General features: G+C 34.6%; 1 protein-coding gene across 6 annotated transcripts in view; it reads left to right on the top strand.

Annotated features, from left to right (window-relative positions):
• The window catches only part of ncam2b (neural cell adhesion molecule 2b), a 392,880-nt gene that overhangs the window by 306,983 nt on the left and 61,327 nt on the right, over positions 1 to 24,570 (top strand). For all 6 annotated transcript variants that reach the window (XM_087265877.1, XM_087265878.1, XM_087265879.2 and 3 more), the window contains 3 exon segments: positions 5,198 to 5,343; positions 20,372 to 20,522; positions 22,948 to 23,135. In XM_087265877.1, the coding sequence (XP_087122003.1) occupies positions 5,198 to 5,343; positions 20,372 to 20,522; positions 22,948 to 23,135 (485 nt within the window).

Here is a 24,570-nt window from a genome sequence, read left to right as displayed (position 1 = left end):
TCATATATTGTTTTAATATGGTGATTTTGCACTCAAAATGTTGCTATGATATGTTTTTCTTTCTAGAAAGTTTTATCTTTCTTCTATAAAAGGTTTTGAAAACAAAACCAAAAAATTTTGTATGCAATAGAAATATAGTTTAGAGTTTTAAATGTCCTTTGATAAGTTTAATGAAAATCAAGATTAATTGTTGAAGATATAATTTAAAGTAAAATTGTTTTTTTTTTTTTTTTTTTTTGATAATTATTCACATGTATATTATTAAGATATATTATTGACTTTTTAGGCATCTGTTTGCTTGGATGAAATATGTCTACATGTGAAGCATTTATTGTCATTAGAATTATGCAAATTTCACAGAATAACTGAGTCAGTTCATAATGGTAAAGCAAGAGAAAGAGATTATGCTGATAAGATTTATTTTCCGAGTCTTCTGCTGTTCTCTTTTATTTATCTGCTATTATTGTGCACCCTGCGGGAAAGCATTTTCTGATGTATATTTATCAGGTTAAACACTGTGATGGTGTCACCTCTTTGCTTGAAGGCTGCCGCTGTTGTACATCAGTTACCCAGCTAATGAGCAGCGCTACACAAGACAAGCCTTATCATAGATTTATGATGGGAATCTTAAGTATATTCCTATGCCACACAACCCCTGCAGTTTACTAATGTTTATTTACCAGTGGGAGCCTGTTAGATTCTCAGATAGCAACAGATGCGTTGGGCTTGTCAATGTGCTGGTTCTCTTACTGAATGCCAGACCGACAGCAAAAGGCTGACCTTTCTGCAATATTCTGTTGTTTCCTCTTCCAGCTGGGTGCCCATGAAGAGTTTTTGTTTGATCGTCAGACTAGAATGATGTTGTTCAGTCTGATATTTACAGAATCATTACCCAAGCGCAATCTAAAAAAGAATTCTTTATTGAGCTGTAGGTTACAAATCTGAATGCATCTTTTACATCGTATGTCTTGATTCTGAGTGTAAGGTCATGCCTAAAGTTTTTATTCTGAAAATGAAAAGATGTTTACATGCTCCATGGGTATTGGAATCCTACAGTGAAGTTCATATTAGAGAACTCGAGAACTTGCAGACATAATGTGCAATAAACAAAGCGGCAACCTCCCAGTCAGCCAATACAGAAGTGACTAAAACTGCAATACATTGAATGGCCACTTGAGACTTGCTCCAAAAAGGAGTAAAGCCCATATACCAGTGGTTCTGAAAGTGAGGGTCGCACGAAGAGGGGTGACTTGGGGATTTGTATAAATCAAATAAACTTACTAGAATTAAAATATTTTGGCTATAACAAAAAATAAAAATATAGTTAATAATTACATTAAAACAAATCAACAACATGCAAATAAAATACCACCAGCCATTATTTTTCATATTTTACATTGGATTCATGACACAACAATGACGTGAGCTGCAGTAGATACATTTTATGGCATCATGTTAAATTTTCCAACAACTTTTTGGTGTTTGCATAAATTCAAAATAAATACATTTTACGACTGTGGAGCATGAATGTGGAGGATGACCTCCAAGTGATGGTCTCTAAAATTAAAGCAAGAAAGGACTTAATGTGCTCCACACTCAATTTTTATTTTTTTTTGGTTCATTCAAACTACTTATTTAAAATGAGCTGAAACAACACAATTCTTAAGATTTCTTTGGGACAACATATTTTTTTTTAGGTTCAATCCACATAAACTTGTTAAAAGTGTTCAGTTTACTTTAATTAATTTGTTTAGGGACAACATGAATGAATTGTGTGGAACCCCGTATTTTTTACAGTGTAAGTAAAATACATTTTGAAATTAAACAAATGAATAAATGACTTTAAAAAATTATATATATATATATATATATATATATATATATATATATATATATATATATATATATATATATATATATATATATATACGTATGTTCATATAGGTTTATTGGTTTGTGTACGCCATTGCACACAATTGCTAGCATTGTTAATCTGGAGATCATGGACTAAAAAGTTTGAGATCTTCTTCCATAGACCATGTTAAAATGTGTACATATGTGTAATGCTTCGTACGAAAAGTTTTACCCTTCAGTACAACTGTGAGGGGTTGATTTTTTATGACTCATTGGTTTAATATATTATTTTAATATATTGGTTTAACAAATTATAATATATTATTTAATGTATTAAGCTTCTAAATATATATTAAGCTTTAACATTCTGCATAGTTAAGGGAGTGGCCACTTGAGTGACAGGTATCTGGCTATCACATTGCCTCAGCTAATTCCAGGTGCTGAATTTGACATATATTTTCTGTATGTCATGTATTTTGCTCATATGGCTTTAGTCTATAGCTTTTTTGTGGATTACTTCTTACAATTATCAAATAATATGGCATGTTTTGCAGTTAATTGTGCTCACAAATCAATCGAGTCTGTCCTTCATTTTCCAGTGAAAAATATACAGTAATTTTATTTATATGGAATTAATTAGTTTGAAATAAAACTTTAATGCACTCCAAAATCTGACTGATTGATTAGCTTTAGATTATAAAACATCTGAACATGTCATCCAAAAATTGCCTGCTATTCATTATTAGCCTATAGCATTAAGTATTTGAAAATAATTAGCGTGTGAAAAAACATAAGTGTAACATGATTTAATACAGTGTTTTTTAAAGTAACCAAACTTAAACAACTAACTATTAATAAAGCATTCAACCAATCACATGGCCAGAACTTGAACAAGTCATGTTTATTGATGTTGCAATAGTTTCACCCAAAATAAAAACAATAGATGCAGTTTACAGCCTGATCAATAAATGCAGGGACTGGAAGGCGGCTCCCAGAAGAAGCTTCTGGTAAATATTTGCATTCACTTTGCTGTGTATCTGTGTAAGAGGCCAAACTCCTTCTGCAGAAAACATCACTCAAACCATGACACTTCACCTCCAACTTTCACTGACTTTATTATACACTTTAGTTTCAGGCTTTGTAAGTTTGACAATAAACATGATGTATCCCATCAGACCCAAATAAATTAAAATAGTTTTTCCTAAAGTGAGCTTTTGACAAGTTCAACATCCACACAACATTCTCCTCAGCAAAGGTCAGTCTGGCCTTTTGATTCTTTCTGCTGATGAAAAATTCTGACAACGAATGCTCTTAAATTTAGAGTCACTGTATGCTGAAACAGATCTTTACACTGTTCAAAGCTGAACTGGCAGGCAATTTCACCTGCAGTGTTGAACTGTTTGCCTTCAAAGATTCTTTATGTTATTGTGTCCTCTTCTACATTTGTCTTTCGACCAGCCTTTCTGAGGGGCTTGAATGAGTTTGGGATGACCAACTTCTCTTGCTATTGCCGAAAAGTTTATCTCTATAACTTTCATCTGTCTGAGGGTTTAAAGTCACTGTAGAACTGTTTGTAAACTTAGTGAAACCAGCAAAGTTAGGCTACTATTTAAACATGGTTTGTGAAAATAATAAAGGACCAGGGGTCTCATTTATTAAACTTTGCAAGGAAACCTTCCTAAAAGCAGAAATATTTTTAATGTATTTGTTAATCATTATGGCTCATTTAAAATGGTTCAGTTAAGTAAATGTTTAAGTTAAATATGCTTACTAAAAGTTTACTTACAGCTGTGCACATTCTAGCATCAACGTTTTTTATAGATTTATATACTTGATTTTGTTCAGAAATAATGTTCAATAAACAAAGCAGCAACCTCCTAGTCTCCCTTGTGAAGACAAAACAGAAATGACTAAAACTGCAATACATCAAATGGCCACCTGAGACTTGCTCCAAAAGGAGTAGAGCCCATAGACCAGTGGTTCTCAAAGTGAGGGTCACAAAACAATGGGTGACTTGTTGATTTTCAAAAATCAAATAAACTTTATTAGAGTTACCAGATCTTGTCCATAACTAAAAAGTAGTGAACACATAATTAATAATTACTTATTGTAAAAATCAACAACATGCAAATAAAATATCACCATCTTTTTTTTTTTTTCTATTGGATTGTGACCCTGGGGTGATTACGTTGGATTCTTGACACAACAATAACGTCAGTTGCAATATATCAATTTTAAAGCACCATGTTAATCTTTCCAACACCTTTTTGGCATTTGCATACCTTAAAAATATCTTTGAGTGGTGTTCTCTTAAATTTGTTAGATTTTTCATTTATTTATTGATAATTTAGGCTTATATGATGATTTAAAATGGTATGGTTAAGTAAAAAATAAATTACAAATTTATTTGTTTATAAATTACAAATTAGTTTTGCGTGGGATTTTTTTTGATATATACACTGTTAAAAAAGTATGTTATTTTACCTCTTTTTTTTCTGACAGCTGGGGTGCTGGAACATAAAATAATGGCCGTTAAATTATATTTATATATATATATTACCGTATTACCATATATTACATATATTTACCGTAAAATAACAGATGTTAAATTACAGAAATGTCCTTAAATTTAAATTTCCGGTAAATTACACAAATTACAGAAAATTCTTAATTTAACGATCTGTAATTTAACGTCTGTTATTTTACGATAAATATATGTAATTTAACAGCCGTTATTTAAAAAAAAAAAACTTTTCTGGCACCCCAGCTGCCAAAAAAAAAAGTAAAACAACAGATTTTTTTTTTTTTTTTTTTGCAGTGTATATATGTTTCCACCATAATTTGGGATCATCAAGTGCCAGAGTACTACAAAAAAATTTCTAGAGGTATCTGAAAGTTGTTTATATATATATATATATATATATATATATATATATATATATATATATATATATATATATATATATATATATATATATATATATATATATATATTTTTTTTTTTTTTTTTTTTTTTTTTTTTTTTTTTGATCAGTGTTCTTTTCATTTTTCAAATTTCTCATTTAATCTGTGTAAATCATTTAATATATATGTGTAATATATAAAATAATGATTAAAAAAGACTCTTTTTCCGCCAGGTAGGAATACTTCAAAAAGGACTAAGAAAGGACATTGAAATATAGGAAATTGTAGATTGTTTTCTAATTTTTGTCTCCACTAAGCTTGTATTGCGTACATAACACTTATACTTATACTGTACTTGTACTCTAATTATGCCCACTCTTTAGTTCTGTATTTTTCCTTTTCATCATTTTCACAAAAGTCTGTTTTTCGTCTTTTGCAGTCCAGCCACACATTACTAAGCTAAGGAATGTGACAGCTGTGGAGGGCAGCGCTGCTATGATCTCCTGCAAAGCTGAGGGGGAACCTTTACCTGAAATCTCCTGGAGGAGAGCAAGCGATGGACACAGCTTCTCAGATGGAGATAAGGTACAATATGATTTTTAGTTTTAGTAAATAATACATTTATAAAATTGAGGTAGGTATAAAGCATTAAAATGTGTTTTATTTTACAAGATGTGTAATACTTTTATAAGTTTAATACCCAGAGGTTACCAGAGTGAATCTGTGAAAGTTAAGCTCAAAATAGCTCACTGATCTTTTATTATAACATGCTGTAAATGCCACATAATGAGGGGAAGAAAAAATGTTCTCTTTTCATTTCTTCGCTCTTTTAATGTGAATTTTCAGAATTTCCATCTGTGTCTTTAAATCTGTGCCTTTACAGCTTGTACCGCTGTTACTCAAACAACCACAAACAAAATATGTTTTGAAGTCTTGTCAGTTTAAACTCCTGAAATATGGTTTTCTGAACACAAGTACATAAAGCGTGTACTCAGAAAGCTGACTTTCAGATGGCGTGTTACGTGAGAGTTATCTGAAGTTTTTTTTTTTTTTTTTTGCTTACAAGGTGATGTAAAAAGAGCTCACATAATGTTGGCTATTTTTGTAATTCATCAATCTGTGTATCATCAAATATCTGAAAAGCAGCATCTCTTTTACATGGCAACAGCACAGGCTTGTCTTGTATTTCTTGGGCAGTTATTATTTTATATATTAAGACATTGTGATGTGTACATTCCTGTACAAACACTCAAGATTAAAGTTGAGGTATTTTAAGAGTGCTTGTAAACAGTGTTTGCCGATAGAGACGTGTACTTTTTGCTTTGAAACTTTCCAGATCTTTTTTTTTCATTATCAAAAAGCAACAGTACACACTGAAGGCACAAGCTGAATGTGTAAAAACATAATATGGTATTTTTAATGTTCTGAAAAGAAGTCACTTATGTTCGTCAAGTCTGCATTTCTGTTGTAACATTTTTAATGTTTTTACTGTCACTTTTGATCTATTGAGTGCATCCTTGCTGAGTTTTCGTCCTTCAGTGCATCCTTGCTCGCTTTCTGTCATCTCTGTCTGTGCGAACGTCTTTCTGAAATGGATTTTTTATGACAAGAGCAGACACAAATTTTGTATATTCTCCAGCAAGTCACATAAAAGCACACTTTCACAACTTTTAAAGTTTAAGACCAATTTTTGAAGGGATAGTTGAACAAAATGAACACTTTACTCACCATTTACCATTTCAAATACCATTATAAATACCTTTATATTTATTTATTTTCCTGCTGAGCGCAAAATAAGATTATTTGAAGAATTTGGGATATACAGTAGGTGAGAGTTCAAAGTGACTATTACCGCCGGGCCTTATACCGCCGCTGTTTGAAATAACTGCCGCTCTGTTTTTTAGTATATGACCGCAGCTTTTGAATAAGCTGCCAGGGGGCGCAAAGGGACGGGATGCGAACGGACAGAAATAGCCTTCACAGCAGCTTTAAATATGCTACTGTGCTTGTAAATGAGATTAAACAATAAGTCAAAGCATTACAATTCCTTCATTAATCATTTAAAATTTGTTAACATACTTTATTATAAACTTTTTAAGTGCAAAGAGGACTAGTTTTGGAAAATAGAATTGAAGAAATAAAAGACAACTAACATGAAAGCACAAACATTCAGTACAAATAAGTAGTCTTAAATAAATAAATAAATAAATAAATAAAGCGGTCTTTTAGCCTAAACATAGAGAGATGTTCAGTGTTTGCTATTTTGATAGGACTAAGACAAGACTTTTTCATTTATGTTTTTATTTCTGTTTTTATTTTAATTTTCATTGTTGATTATATTTTACTATCTTATTTTATGTCTCAACAATTGTACATAATAATAAATGAATAATGAAAATAAATTAATAATGAAAATAGGCCTAAATAAATAATTTATTTAAAGATATTGCGGCGAAACACTGAGAAACGGTCAGGTGCATGGTCTAAAGAGCTTAAGTTGAATGCTGCTTCATCAAAAGCAAAAAAATAAATAAATTGACCTACCTTAAAGAGATCACTGAAAGTATAGTAAAACTAATTTTGCCGCAGGACATAACATAAATTAAGTCTCGCAGGTTTATTTTTAATAATTTAGTTTCAGTTCAGTTTTTTTTTTTCAAAACGTCAATGTTCTCCTTTAAAGAAGCTATAACTGTTGTTTTGTTTTTAAATTAATGGCTCAGTATGTTTTGTATTTTAATTTCAATTTCAGTCACCTTGCATATGCGTGTGAAATATAATGTCGCATAACCGCGGAAAAAGAAGAAAAAGCTGTCATTAGCAGTAATGACGATACAGATTAGGAAAAATAACTACAGATTTTCAACATTTTTATAATTTTTTTATTTTATTTTATTTATTCATTTTTTGGCCACCAAATGATTTCAGTTTTTTTATCACTTTAATGTACAAGGCAACACGGTGGCTCAGCACTGTCACCTCACAGCAAAAAGGTTGCTGCTTTGAGTCCCGGCTGGGTCAGTTGGCATTTCTGTGTGGAGTTTGAATATTCTCCCCATGTTTGTGTGGTTTTCTTCTGGGTGCTCCAGTTTCCCCCACTGTCCAAACACATGTGCTATAGGTGAATTGGATAAACTAAATTGGCCGTAGTGTATGTTTGTGTGCATATAAGAGGATGTTTACCAGTACAGGGTTGCAGCTGGAAAGCCATCTGCTGTGTAAAACATTTGCTGGATATGCTGGCGGTTCACTCCGGTGTGGTGCCCTTAATTAATATACAGGAAGTAAACTGAAGGAAAATGAAGGAATACATTTTAATGTACTTACTAGTGGATAGCAACAGGTACACATGATTTTGTTGCTATGATCTGTCAGATCACAGGGTCAATTGGTCAGCCTTTGTTTACTTTTAGTATTATAGTAGTTTCATTATGGTTGCACCTAACAAATAAGACTTGTTTATTTTTGTGTTAACTTGTTCATATTTTATGTTCAATTGTATAAGGGAAGTTCAGACAGAAAGGCACACTATAGTTCAATCACAAATTAATTCAAGCATACTTTAGTGACATATAGAAACCTACACCCAGTCAGTTTAAAAAAGTTCAACGATGCCCCTCTGTCCTCCATTTAGGGCATTTTCCTCTTGCGGTGCTCGAGCAAAGCTAGCAGTATTGTGAAAGATTCTACATCCCTGCCACAGGAAGATGCTGCCATCAGGAAGAAGGTTTCAAAGTTTTAGAACCTGCTTGACTACTCAACAGCTCCTTCCCACAGCCTGCTAGAGCCCTCAATTACAGTCAGTTTACTCACTTTGAAATCTCATACCCACCATACCCAAATTTCATGTGCAGTGGATAGGCGGCTTTATACTCAGTGGTTTGTACTCGTACCCGCACTACAACAGTTCTGGACTCTGCTTTTATTCACCACATTGCCTTACACCAAAGATATATACACTAGATATCCCATATGGCCCCTGAGCATGCGTCAATAGCGCCGCCACATTTGTATAGTGCTCCCTGGAATAAAGTCATTCAACCGCACTAGTCAAGACTAAAGCCAATCTGAAGATGCTGGACTTTAGCGATGTGTATGGGTGTAGTAACGAGCAAACAAAGAAAACAAAGCACAGAAGCAAAGCATTTCGTACAGTAAGATTCAATTTTTTTAAAAATTTTTTTGTATGTTGTGCTCAACAAGTAACGTTATTGAAGATATTACAGTCATTTACTGCACTGACCATGAAGCAAAGTAGCACCTTATGCTAGTTTTTTTGAATAAAATAAGGAAACAATGTGTATTAAATATGTATTAAAAACTTCTATTATTGTCATCTAAGTGAATGAGTCATTCATAACAGGGATTTATTCACAAACGAATTGCACCCTCTGTTAGAATAAGAAGTGAAAGCAGGAGAGGGTGTGTTTCAGGACACAGATTAGATCCAATTTAACAAGGAGGGAGGATAGTATTGTACATTTCCATGCACACAAACACACTCTTTGTTGGCAATGCCTGTGCGGTCACTTATCCATTGTAGAAAAGTGATGTAAAATTATAACTTCCGTAATTTAAAAAAAAATTTGTATACTGACCACCGGGAAAACTCCCGATCATAGATTTATGTATATATGTGTATATATCTTTGGCTCTGGATGGCCAGTCCCCCACAACACTTTGGTCCTGGATTAATTTCAAAGGAGTGCCACCCTGTAATAAAATGGCGGCTCTATTGATGCATTCCTTCCATTAGACAACAAGGTAGGTGACATCTACTGTAATGTAAATATCTATGGCGTTACGCCATACCATCCCACCTCTTCAGCTCTCCTCTTTCTTCCACATCTGGCCTTACGCCGCTTCACTCACATCACGTTGCTCTCTCTCTCTGACACTGCCGACTTTAACTACAACTATCCTCCTTTATATTTTCACCTGTTTCCTTTTTGACATCCAATGGGTGAAGACCAAATAAACATTTTCCAACAGCCTTGACTATTGTCACGAATTCTGAGTCAACCATCATCATGTATAATCTAAGTATAACCCATAATCATGTGTTAGTTAATTAATTTTTACAGTAATTTCATTCAACTTTTGAATACATTTATTTAAAATAGTTGAAATAAACCGTGCAAACTATGAACACATCTCAATTTTTTTTTATAGTGTGGAATAAGTCCAACATATATGTAGTGTATTGGCTGGTTTCCAACCGTTATTTGCAGGTTGTCCTCTGTCAGAAAATAATGCACCATTTTACCAGCACATTAACTGCCTGATATGTGTAACGTTCGGTCTTTGCTCACACCCACTGTTATAGTCATGGACGTTAGAGGATATAATAGACTAGCATGCAGAGGCACAGCCCTGAGGCAGGCTCAGCCTGTGTACCAGTTGAAGGCTAAGGGAGGCTTTCTGCACTCCAATAATGCTCTGTATTTCCTACTGGCATGCTCTGTGTCTGTGCTGAATGCGAATGCGTTCGCAGTGGCCAGGCGGGAAAGATGATGGGAACAGAAACTGTCAAAGATCATTAGAATTCTGTGAAAGGTGGGTTGTTGGCATCAACAATAGAGGCAAACGGAGCCTGACTCCAGGGAGGAACTGTGAAAAGACTCCCCATCACAGTTAATCTAGCGAGAGCTGCTCAGGTAGCGATTAGAATAGCCTGCGTGGTTGGGAAATGAAAGAGGATTCATACAAAGAGGTGTAGGAGAGCAGTGACGCTTGCCGCCACTCAATATGAACAAAATGAGTTTGATTTAAGCTGCTCTTTCCGAGGAGTGGGGATGTGGAGGTAAGGCAGAGAGGAGTTCGTCTGGTACAATTACACAGGGGCCGGGAAAGAACCTGTGCTTTGAATGCAGAAGCTGGAGACCATTGATCTAGGAGCCTCTTCCCTCCCTTTCCGTTTACTCTGAACAGTTAAAGTAAGAGTTCAAAATGGCCACAAATTCACCACTAGGAATGGGCTGAATGGCAGAGCTGTTCGGGGAGAGGCTTGACATTTGCTGTTTTAGGAGGGTCTGTGGGGGCCAATTAAATGGCTGGAACGATATGTCTCACTTTAGAGGTGTCTAGATGCAGAAAAACCACATGAAAAATTGTGTCTGTCTGAAATAATACAGCTAAATCAATGTTAGAGTGTTTTATGTGTTTTTTTTAAGTTAATTTATTGTCTGGTTTGCAATAGTTTGAGCTGCTTTATCTATGTTTTTTTTATGTTTTTAGTTTATGAAGTATGCAAGGTTCTTTCCAGAGTGAAATGAGAACAATGGAATCAATCAGGGGTATGTTTCCTAAACAATGACATAACTCACGGCTGAACTATCATAGTATGATGCATTATTTGAGAAAGGAATGATGTAGTGAGGAGGGTTTTCCAAAACTGTAGTTGCTTTGTCACTGATCCATCATTTGAACCATGTTTGTTATGACGTAAAATGTCCATAATGATGCTCTAAACAGGGTGGAGTAACTACTTTAGAAAGAAACATAATTTTTGTGCAAATTATTTTGTTTTACACACACACACATTTAAAAATATTCAATATTAGTTTTGGTAAAAACATGTTTCCATATTAATTAAAATTTATGTAAACGCCACAAATAAGACCTATATATGTTTCTTTAACAAATATTATTTTTAATATTTCATATAAAATCACTTCTGATATACACTAGAGGTAGTTGTAGAGGTAGAGCAAGCGTTTTGCGACGAATGTTCGTTGTTCGTTGTTTGTAATGACTAACTTGCGACCTTAGTTAGCTAACGATGGTTTTTGGAAACGCACCCCTGAATGACAGAATGGCAATTAGAAAACGACTTTCTTATTGTTGATCTCACAGAAACACCCAAATAAGTGAGAGTCTACGAAAAAATTATGATTTCATGCATGTGCATGATAGGGAAGTGTAGATTAGAGGCAAGCGCAAACACAATAGCAGAGGATGTGCTGTTGTTGCTCGAGTGTTTTGCTTCATCAGCAAAGTGTGGATTTACTTTACATTACTGTTTACAAACATTATTCTCAACAGTAAGTGACATCGACAAATACTGTCCTGGCAAATATAATATTTACATATAGGGTTTTTGGCTGTTTTCATAGATGTGTAAAAAATAAATTATTGTGAAAAAGTTGTCAAGTAAATGTGAAACTTTTTAAAAATCAAGGGAAAAACTTATTGTCACATAAACACAGCCTCAATCTAAAAGCACATCATCAAGCATTGTTTCCGTCAACCAACTTTCATCAGGATTATATACATACATCATGTGACCACAACATTGCTTAATAAAATATGTTATATTTTTACAAGTACTGATAGTGTCCAAGACAAGCTTTTGATTTTGCTTATCTTATATACCTATTGATGATCTGCAGGTACGTGAAAGTAACTATTTGATATTAAATTAATAGTAACTTAATAAAAATTTATTGCAAGTTGTAATAGTTCAGATGTTGATGGGGAAAAAAATTAACCATTTCTTCAAAATAGCCAAAAACTGCAACTCATTTTGCAATAGTCAAGTCATTCCATCAATAGGTAACAGTAGAAGTAAAAGTCCTTGAATTTCTTCCTTGAAGGGCCTTAATTCTGTATATTCTGCACAAAAGCATCTTGCTTAAAGCTGTTTGATTCTACAAAAGAATAGAGGATTGTGATACACTCAATCTAATAAAATGCAAAAACTAGTCTGTTATACTCTTTTCATGAGTAGACTGAATGCGATATCATTGCATGACTCAAACCCAATTAGGTTTAATACCAGTGAAAAATAACAATCTTATTTGTGATTTATAGAATTCCATGTATATCAATATTACGTAGTTTAATATCAGTAAAAGTATCTCTTCCCCACTTATCCTACATTATCTTGCAAAATTACACATGCTATTCTGCAATAAAATAATAACCAGGGTGTCACCCAGGGATTAATCTTTCAGTTTTTGTATAAATCAAAACTGAAAGACTGGGGGGTTCTGAGTTCTAACAATGATTTGTGATGTGTAACTACAAATTACAAATTAAACTGACAAATACAATGTTTCTGGCTGACCGGAAAGAAGTTTGGGTTAATTTTGTCCCATGCATGTGATTATTCAACACAATCTCACGGCAATTCGTAACTTTTTCATTTAGTGGCTAATTCGTATGAATTCGTACGATCTAATTCGTACAATTTAATACGATTTGCTTATTCCCCAATGACGGTTGGGGTTAGGGGTGGGGTCAGGTGCCACGCCTCCTTTTTAAAATCGTACCATTTCGTACGACTGAACGCGTACGAATTCGTACGAATTAGCCACTAAACTGGCAAAACGTAAAATACTTACGTTTTCTCGTGAGATCAGGCTGGATTATTTGTCCCCTTATTTGGCTACTATGCATTTTCATAAAAAGTGAAAATAACCCATCTCAAAATTCATCTGCTTTAAGACCAAGCAGAATCTTCTGTTGGCTGTCACTTTGGTGTGACTTGCTAAAATAAAGTCTTTCGCTACTGTATTGTTTTTAAATAGAGAAAACCTTTTACAAGTAACTTTTATTTTAAATCCTGGACCTTATTCTTAAAACAAAAAATGAGCAATAAAAAGGTTTGATGCACCATAAGCGGACCATATTGAAATTATTTTTAATACTATTTTGCCTATTATTGTCATCCATTTCAAATCAATTCATTTTTTAACAAGAGAGGCTAGAAAAATTGTGAAGCTCTACATTATATTAATATTTATGTATTTATGACTAATTTGATCCAGTGGGAGGAAAACACAGAAAAAGCAGGTTTCTGTCTTGGAGGAATAATTATTTTAAAAGCACTTTACTCTATGAAACACAGAGTTGTGTTTCTGTAGAACATCCTGGAGCACTCTTTTGTGTATAATAATAGTGACTGAGAAAAGAGGTTGTCAAATGACAAAAAAGCACCAAATGACTGGTATCTTATTGTTCCTAGTCTAAAGAAACTGTTTGATAGATTATAGTGTGACGAACAGACTCAAATGTAATTTATTCATTGAAAATCTTGACATCCAGCCTACTTCTCCATGGTGTATGATGTAGTTTGTGAGAAAAGTCCAGATCATCAATGAATCATTCAGGCCAGGGGTGTTCAAAATCTGTCCTGGAGGGCCAGTGTCCTGCAAAATTTAGCTCCAAATTCATCCTAGGTTTTCTGCAAAAATGGTAAAATAAACAAATTACTAACCATTCATAATTTAACACTATTGTTTCGTTGGACTAAATGTGCTCTATTGGGTGTTGTTCTGAGGACTCTTTCCTTTCAAAATAAACTGTGATGTACAGCAATCAATGCGTGTGTGTGTTTTTATTACAATGGTATTTACTCCATATCTACTAAGCGTGCTCTAAACAGCTTAGACAAATTTAACAAATACATTCTTTATAAGCTTCGCATTGAAAATCAACTGGCTGCTTGAGGGTAGTTGCTTTATACTGATGTATAGTTTGTCGAGATTACCCGTGTTCCTTTTGATGTAATCTTTTCGTAAACACTGAAATGTTTAAAAAACAGAGCCTGAGTTCAGGTTTAACACATCTCCCTGGAAGTTTCTAGTATACCTAGACCAGAGGTGCCCAAAGTAGGACCCCCAGGCCAAAGTTGGCTCATGGTAACCTTTAGTTTGGCCTGCCATCCCATCTGAAAAAAGAGAGAGAGAATGATAGGGAGTTGGTTGGAGTGAATACCTTTGACAGAGACCGTCATTTCAAATTTAATGTTTACCATTTGTGTCTTTGTTTAATTGAGGAGCTACAAAAAAAGCCTACTATAATTAAATGTTTCATATGAATCAGGCTTTTAAAATGTAAATACTGTCACTTGACATATAGAGGACAGTGCTTGATTAGTGCTTGATTAGCTGGTTCGGGTGTGTTTATTTGGGGTTGGAACTAATATATGCTGGACACCCACCCTCCATGACCGAGTTGTTTGGAAACCCCTGATTAAGGCCTTTTAAATTAAATTGATGTTCACCACAACATCTGAACTTATCCAGTCCTTGAGTTCATTTAACCTGATCACATATTGTCAAAATATTATCTAATTGGTATGAATTCCGAATTGGTTTGATCCATAATCCATAGAATTCTCCCAGCAGAGCGTACATCATGCAAGCTCTTCTCGATGGGTGGCACGGTGGCCCAGTGGTTAGCACTGTTGCCTCACAGCAAGAACGTCACTGGTTCTAGTCCTTACCAAGCCAGCCGACATTTCTGTGTAGAGTTTACACACTCTCCCTGTGCTCAAGTGGATTTCCCCTCTTCCCCGGTTTCCTCCCACCATGCAAAAATATGCAACTTAAGTTAATTGACTAATTTCAATCAGCACCACAGACATGCTCCTAGTGAGTACTTATCTCTTAAGAGCAATCACTATCTGTTCATTAGCTACTACTGCAGGGGAGTTCTCGAGATCTACCTAAGCTCAAACTCCCCTCTCGCCTTGCAAACAGGAAGGAGCCCTGGGCTCGAGGCTCTTTTGAGCTCAGAGCTCTCTCCAAGGACAGCATGCCAAACAAGCTTTATAATCAATCATCAGTTAAGTGTGAACTATTCAAATAAAACTTTTAAGAGATGGTGGCATTTTTCACAATCAAGAGATATTGTACTATATTCCAACTCATTATCTGCATTAAATAGTTTTTAAAGTGATGAAAGAGATCATTTTCAAGACAGGACTTTCTGTATGAAATTTGTACAAAATCTATGACAAAATCAAAGAGAAACACAAGTTTTATGAATACCTCCTCATGTACAGTAGCGGTGAATGAGTTGGCAGAGACGCTGACTTAAACTTGTTCAGAGAAACACTGTTGTTAGTCATTATTTACTTCACTTAATCAGTGTAATGATGAAGGTATTGATCGAATATGCCCATTGATAGGAGGATTGTAAAAAAAAACTGTAATGCTCCCTTGTAAAAGTATTCTGTAGTATTTTCAAAATACAAAACACAGTATTTTATTTTGATACATTTGTGGCTGCTGTATTTTGTAGTTTATTTTGATACACTTAAAATTGTGATGTTTTGTATTTTTTATTAAAACACATTTCAATGTATTTTTGCCCATCCCTGATTATAGCATAGTTTGTGCTGAATAAAAAAATAGATATTGGCCAATACTATGCAATAAGTAGTTGAAGTAAGCACAAATGTCAGGCCATGTCAAAACATCGTAGGAGCCCCAAAACGACCTCAGACCTCAGAGGTTTAATGCAAATTAGCAACTTAATCAACAAGTACAAATTGCCGTGAGATTGCATTGTTTCATTCCACTGCCTCAGTGACTCTACTGATCTGGTGAATACAAGCATTTTTTTTCTGTTTTTCACACAAGGCCATTGTACGTCTTCAAAAGACTTGAAATACAATGCACAAATCATATGTGCCACTTTTATGATGCTTTTCCATCTTTTTCTCAAGCTTGAAAGCCTTTCATTGTAATTTCATAGAAAGTGCTGCAAGTGTTCAGAATTCCATCTTTTGTGCTCGATAGAATAAAAGAAAGTTCTACATGTCTGGAGCGACGTGAGGGCTAGCAAATGATGACAAAATTTTCATTTTGGGGTGAATTATGCCTTTAAGCTGGTGTGACCTGTTTCCTTCAACGGGGAGCGGCCGGGAAATGGGTCTGGCTGCTGCGATGCATGTGTCAGCGTGAGTATGTAGATTAGTGACTGACTGAGGGCAATTTTGGTCAGCAGATGATGAGCGGGGTGTTGAGACAGGAAGACAGGCCTCAAAACTGTCATCACGCACTGCCTCTCGTTAACCACACTACTGCTCACTCTCGCTAATCTAAACTGACACTGCCACACATCCCTCTGCTGCTTATTATGCAGCGGACGCTTCAGAGGGCAGTGAGAAAAGCTGAAGAGTTCATTTACATCAGAGCGCTCCTGTGGCTGGCGAAACACAGGTTTGTGTGATGTCTGCTCAACTTTGTTTGCTTTTAAGATGGTAAAAGAGATCCATGTTTATAAGGATCTCAGACTATTTGCATCATTTAGGGACAGACAGTGATAACTATGCCATCCTGTGGCTTCCATATCGTTTTGTTAACTTAGCAGACCGTTTTTGCCAAAGCCACTTACAAATGAGGATAAAATAAACACTTTGAATCATCAGAGAGTAGCATTATATGAATCATAAATATCTACAACACAGCTTATTGTGAAAACGTACCCCTGAATACATTTCTGGAGAGCGCGAATTATGTAGCTTCATACGGTTATATTTCATCTTTAAAATGAACGTTGTTTCTTTTCGCGCTACCAGTTTACTGCTTACCTCCATGTGGATGATTTTCTACTGTTACCAGTTTGCCCAGTAGCTCACCACATATTTCGATGGACCTGAGATGCAGAGAGAAGTTGGCCATAATGATGGGGTTCAAGTCAAGCAAAGAATAGTTCAAGAAAGCCTAGAAAAAACAAAAGGCAAAATGTAAACTAAACAAGTAAATAACAGGGTGAGAATATGCTAAGATCTGAATATGTGGTAATAATCAGATGAGAACTTTTATAAAAACACTGTCGGTTGGGTTTGGGGAAGGGGATGGTTGGTGGTATCAGTTGGTCGGTTGGTCATTTAGTCAGTCAACAGCACCCTCTGGTGGATTTAATCGAGAACAGCAGGCACTCGCAAGAGAAATTTGAGATCCAAAAAAAATGTACAAAGCAGCCTCTAGTGGATTCGCGATAACAAAAAAGTAGGTCCTGGGATATTTTTTATGATCTCCAGAAATGTTTATAGGAGTATGTATCAATAATGAGTCTAGGTTGAAAATCTAAGCTAGTTTCTTTATTTTTTCCTTTTCTCCGAGCAAACAGAAAGGAGAGAGTGTGTCCTATGGTTGGTTTGTCAAGCCCTCTCACCTTTGTGGAGCACACACAGAATTTAACAAAGTTTTCCAAAAAGCAAAGAGTGTTTATAAGAACATGTCTGGTACATATGGAGTGAGAAAGAGTGAGTCACCTACAGCAGGATTGTCGAGCCCACTCACTTGAACTGCGCAATGTTTTCCATATACTGAACATGGAAACATATCATCTATTGCATTTATTTTTATCTATTTTTGTTTGTTTGTTTGTTTGTTTGTTTGTTTGTTTGTTTGTTTGTTTGTTTGTTTGTTTGTTTGTTTGTTTGTTTGTTTGTTTGTTTGCAAGTGGCCTTGTTGATGACTTAGTATGTGTGAAGCTGTTATAAAATAGATCTTTACTCATTAATAAAAATGTACTCACATTTACTCACCCTCAAGAGGTTTTAGCTTTTATGTGTTTCTTTTTTCAGTTGAGCCCAAAAGAAAGTATTTTGATTGCTGATAGACAATTGTAGAAAACAAACAACAAAACTGTTGTTTTTGACCAAATTAAATCAATGTTGCTGAATAAAGGAACTCACGCTCATTGAAAATATGTGTCTCAAGCCTGCATTTTTTAAAAAATGTAAAATGCGTTGCACTGGTCACGTTTTGTTGCCTGTTACTGATGCTTGAGGGTGCTGTATACATGTTTTGGAGTCTGACATGTGTTACATAGAGTACATTTAGACCTAAACCCAGTGTCTAATTTGAGCTGGATCTTGCTGGATCCTGTTTCAGGAAATGTCATCTAATCTAATAAATAATATTTATTTTAGCTCATCCAGCATTAATTTTTTACCTGGTTAATACCTGCATGTGTGTGTTTGAGAGAGAGAGAGAAAATGTGATTGAGTCCAAATGAAAAACAGCAAGCAAATCTCTGTGGATTGTGGAAAGGTAGTCACTTTTGGCCAATCAGCTTTCTTACGTTTACAATCACTCTCATTGGTTGGTGATTTTTTTTTTTTTACGCAATAAGTAGTGAAAAATAAATAATGGCATAGTGGCCTACCTAAATAATATTTTGTATTCTCAGCATGCCAGAGGCAGTCAAGCATATTTTATTATTTTTTTAAAACCACAAATAAATTTGATCTCGGGAAAATCCTTTGCCCCTGGATCAGGATAGCGGGAGACAGAAGCAAAGTGAGTCAGATCAGCCAGAAAACATGACAGAAGAGGTAACTGTGAGCTCTTCTTGAAGATTAGACAGAGTGAGTCATTTTCGCCTGGCACATAATAGTGAAATGAACTAAATGTCAATGGTGTTAGTAAACTGGATAATGATATTTTTATACAATTTATGTTCTAGCTAGATATTTTTATTTATTTATTTATTTTTATTTTTATTTTTTATCCATGGTTGACCCATAACTTTATATTGTACATTACCTAAAGACAGAAAGTTCAGAAATTTGATGCTTTTTTCCACTATATCCGCTTACTAACTTTATGTTCTGGGAAAACAGAAATTGTGTGGTGGACATCGGTCATGGTAACTTTTATTTTCTGGTTGTGTTCTGGAAATTATTAATTTACAAATTGATCACTGCTTAAACCCTTCCCTAACCCAACCAATAATGTTTTCAAAAGCAAATGTAACTGAAATCCATCACATCCACATAGATTTAACTTGAGTTTACATTGCTTTTATCAGTTTTGTGGAACTGTGCAGGACTGACCAAGCCCAAAAAAAGTTGCATGTAGAGATAGATAAGTGAGGCAAATTTATTTGATTACAAATCATATACACTGTTGCACCTTTGTGGTAATAATTTGGTGTTGGGCAGATAACTGCACAAAATAATCCATCATCAATTATGTCCATGTAAATATCATTAATGTGAAAAGGAACAAAAGCTGTTGGCATCATACTTCCACATAGTGTTAGTTTTACCTAGAAACTATAATTAAAGTATGCTTTTGCAGCTTTGCAAAAATGTAGGCTTAAGCACATATTTCCAATGAGCCTGTGCTGGAATAAAGGTATTTTTTCTCAAATCAATCTCACTGATCTCAAACTTTTTGAACGATAATCATCTTGGATTGATTTTATTTCCACTTATCTCATGCTGTTTTAGAAATAAGTCTACAAGAAGGTATCACAGAAGGTGGCGTAATTACATTCTGGAACAGTCTTTTATGTTGCTAGCATGCTTATCATGCTTCAAAATCCTGTCTACGTAGGCAGCTCACTTTGGCACAGAGCTTGTATGCATAATATCACCTACAGATATGCTAATGAACCACATCACAACTCGTATTCATTGAACACTGGCAACTTGTATAATGATACTGTAGTCAATAATTCATAAAAGCATCTTGCATAACAGTTTTTCTTATAGCATCCCTCAACAGTGTCCTATGTCCTATCTAGAGTGAGTAATGCGATCAAGACATGATGCAATCCTAATCCTAATATGCAGTGAAAATATGGTGCATGTGCATTTAATCTGATTGAAAATACCATTGAATATTTGTACTTCCAAATCCATGTTCTTTGTGATCAGGGAAAAGCAAAGCCACTCTGCACCCTTTCCTTCTATGAATCTTTAAAAAAATCTCTGCTTTGGATTTGTCCATGTGAGTCATGTCTTAAAAGTTTAATCCCCACTTCTTGCTATGACAAGATTTTATATTTAATCCTGCAACCTTGACTTTCTGATTATCGGGTTTGCAAATAACTGAAGCGTGTGATGTTTTTTTTTTTTCAGAGTCCAGACGGCCGTGTAGAGGTGCGAGGACGTTATGGGGAATCTATGCTGACTATTGTTGTAGTCAAGCTATCAGACTGGGGGCGTTTTGACTGCGAGGCTCTCAGCAGAATCGGTGGCCATCAGAAGAGCATGTTTCTGGATATAGAGTGTGAGTGGTTGAATTGTTGCAAAGTTCTGAAGTTGAATTGAATTTGTCACAACTTGCAATGAACTAATTTACACTGAAAAAAATGATTCATTTGATTAATGGTTGCAAACAGTTTACATGGGCTGAATTTAACCCTTGTTACTGTTGTTACCCCTGTACTGTTAGGGATGTTTTCATCCACTCTGGGGTGATTATGAGTCTTAATTTGGCCATAACTTTTTCTGTATTTCGGCATATGGAATGATTTTTGGTGACAAATTTTATTTTGTAGTAGTCCTGATCAAAACTACTAAATTACCTAGAAAATTTCAGGATTTAATTACAGAACTTGTTAATTGTCAAATTCATAAATGATCTGATTTGGTGAAAAAACACACACAAAATGACGTATTTTCAATATACAAAATGACTGTGGACTGGATTTTTTTTTTACCAAAGTCTTAGACATGTGAAATGACATTGTATTTGATGCATAAGTTTATTTATTTTTTCCCCTACTTTACTTTTGGTGGCTGTTTTTTGCCCCATTGACTTCCATTATAACAACATAGCACCATATAATCATGCAGTTTTGATTGTTGGTGGTTTTCCCTTTTGGGAAGAGGAAAATGTGTCATTTTTACTGTCGATCATCAGTTGGCACCATTAACCCTTTGAATAAGGTTAGTTTGTGGATTTTATATGGAGTGTAACAGCAAAGTACAGTGTGTATACTGTATGTGTGTCTGCGAGTGTGTGAGAGTAACAATTACACACCTTTAAATCAAAACAGACATCTCAACTCTCAGAATTACATGGAGTAAGTAAAAAGTACTGTAATAATAAGTAAGTAAAGTCTGTTAATTTATGCGCCATCAAATGTGGTTATAATGGAAGTCAATAGGGCAAAAACAGCATTAAATTATGGAGAAAAAATGAAAATCTAAGAATGCATCAAAGCAATGTTGTTACTAATCATTTACCTGTCCAAGACTGTGATAAAAGGTTAAAAAAAGGTTAAAAAAGGTTTAAAGGTTAAAAAAAAATCCAGTACAGAATCACTTTTATGTCAAAAATACATCATATCAATATAAGTTTGTGTGTTTTTTCACCAAAGTGACATCATTATGAATTTGATAGTTTTTTGTCTAGTTTTTCTATGTGTTGATCCTTGCCTTGTTTTACCATTGATATTGAGTCTTTGCTGCCTGTACTGACCATTCGCCTATTTTTGACTATGCTCTTCAATTAGCTTAATGCTTCTGTTTGCCCCTATTTGCCCTAGCATGACTACTCCTAATAAACTACACATTCATCCTTAACTCTGTTGTCCAGCATCCCCTTCCGCTACACCCTTACACAGAAATTGGAGGGAGAAAATAGACAAAGGAGCTAATTATTACTGACTTCAACTGTAGGTTTAAACATTTTTATAAACTTAATAATAATTATAAATTATTAAATAACAATAATTCATTATAACTAGCTTGGATGAATTATTATTCATATGTCCCTATGAGCTACATTTTTGATTTTGCGACATTGGCATATTTTAAATGCTTTAAGATGTTATGATATCATAAAATGCAACAAATATTAATTTTGACATGATTAAAATAGGATTTGTTTTTTAGTTATTGTCTTTTATTATTATTTTTTATATTCTGAAATTGGATGAATTCCATTAATGCATTTTTACAGTTGTGTGTACTTACTGCTGTTTTATTATTATTTCTCATTTTTATTATTTAAAAATATTAAATTAATTGGAACGTCAAAGTACAGTTCTGTATCCTGCATGCTTCTGTATCGTCAGACACAGCAGCAGCAGGGTAGATATATATCTCATTATGAGGTGCACTGGAATGGACCATCTTGCAGGGTTGCTAATATACCCATTCATTCAGTCTCAATCCGTCACCGATGTGACACTGTGGGCAGCATCAATCTCTTTAATGGAAAAAATGGGTGTGATTGTGTGTGTGCCGGGTCTCTGTGTCTCGGTATGTGTGTGCCTGTCGGTGTGTGTGGGTGCGAGACTGAGAAATCACATATAATGCAGCATTTCCCAATCCCACAATACTCTGTGCCTCACACACCCTCTGCCTCATTGCTTCTCTCTTACATACCGCCAAATGAAATCCTCCACCATCCACCGCCTTTTTGGTAGTCGATGGGTGTTGTTTAGAAAAATTTGAAGCAACCTGCAAGAAGTGGCTATGCTTCAGATTCGGTTTGATTAGAAGTCCATTTTACCCGAGTGAACGCAAACTCCATGATAAAGTGTTCAGTTAACGCGTGTGTGGAAGCGTCTAAACCTGCATGGTACATGGTAGGATTTAATTTAGACTTGGGGCAGCTAATCTTAAATGAGTTTTTGATGGATGACTGTTTGAAGACCTCGGCGCTTGCCATTATTGAGTGCTTCTTTACCGTTCTTTCACAGATGCACCGAAATTCCAGGCCAACCACACAATATTTTTCTCTTGGGAAGGCAATCCGGTCAACATCAGCTGTGATGTGATGTCTAACCCTCCGGCTACAATGCTGTGGAGAAGAGAAAAGTTGACCATTCCCAGCGAAGGTGCTGGAAACATGCGTGTGTACACTGCTCCTGGCAGATCTCTCCTCGAGGTACAGTATCACACACAGACACGCACACTGCTCTTTACACTATCTGCTGTTTTTGCTCTTCTAATCTCCTCAATAAGATCTGATGCAGATAATGAGGACCAGGGGAGTTAAGCCTAAAGTACACTTCATTTTTTATTCATGAGCGCGCAGTATTTTAAAGTAAGGCCAGATGGATATGACCTAAAATTAAAACATTGATTAATTGAACACTTTATTGATTGATTTCAACAATTATTGTATTTTACTTGTATTTACTTATTATTCATGTAATTATTTGTACTGTAAATATATAATTAATTATTAAAGCTGGAACATCTTTTTCTATTTAAAGAGCAGATTTATATTATTTATGATATTAAAATAATTGAAGTAAACTAATGATTATTATTCAAACTGAGATTAAAGCAAACATTGCTTGAAATAAAGACAATAACATAAGGACATAAGGTCGCATGTCAGTTTTAGTGTGAAAGGTTTATCATACTTTAAGTGACTTTATTATTATTTTTTTTAAATAATTCCTTTTTCCATGTCAAAGGTAGTTTTTTTAGCAAAACAACAGTCAATTAATTTTATATATAATTCTCAGTCTGTCCACATGTTTTAGTTTGCAGGGTTAAAAAAAAAAATGTAATAACCCACATAGTGAAATTGCATCAGTGATAGGCTATGAATTTTAGTTTTGCTTCCTTTTTGATTCATTACTGAGCCATAATTTTATATGATGAGTGAGTGGTTGACACACACATGTCCAATGTCTGTGCTTTTTCTCTCCAAATGTTATCATTATAAATTGTGTAATTTATATTTTTTAAAATATAGTTGTGGGCAGTGTTGAGGTAATGCTTTACAAGTAATGCGAGTTACACAATAATATTACTTTGCTAAGTAAAGAGTAAGGTAACGTATTACTTTTAAAAACCTAAAAAGTTACTTTTTTTTAAATGTTATGTAAGTTACTTTCTAGTTTGATTGCTCAATTTTTCCAAAATAAATAGCTGAAGTAAAATGAATGCAGTCACATTGAATCCTCCCCTCAATGGGAGAATTTGCTCCCCACGGAAACAGACAGAAACAAAGATGTACATATTTTAGTTCCACCCCAATTTAACACACCTGAACCAGCTAATCAAGCTCTTTCTAAGTTCACAAGAAACTTCCAGGAAGGTGTGTTGAAGAAAGTTGTAGCTAAACTCTGCAGGATACCGGCCCTCCAGGATCGAGTTTGTGTAGGTTAAACAGTGCATTGGTATTTGCAGAGCTCCTCCAACCCTGAAAGTTCTGAAAGAGATCAAGCCACAGCCAAGTAAGAAAAAGTAACTCAAAAATATCTCAAAAATAACGTAATGCATTACTTAACCTAAAAAGTAACACAAGTATTGTAACTAGTTACTTTTTTGGGGGAGTAACTCAAAATTGTAATGCATTACATTCT

The sequence above is a fragment of the Danio rerio genome, chromosome 9 (genome assembly GCF_052040795.2).
Source record: "Danio rerio strain M-AB ecotype USA chromosome 9, GRCz13ab, whole genome shotgun sequence".
NCBI classification, from domain to species: domain Eukaryota; kingdom Metazoa; phylum Chordata; class Actinopteri; order Cypriniformes; family Danionidae; genus Danio; species Danio rerio.
This window is presented reverse-complemented; position numbering and strand designations above follow the sequence as displayed.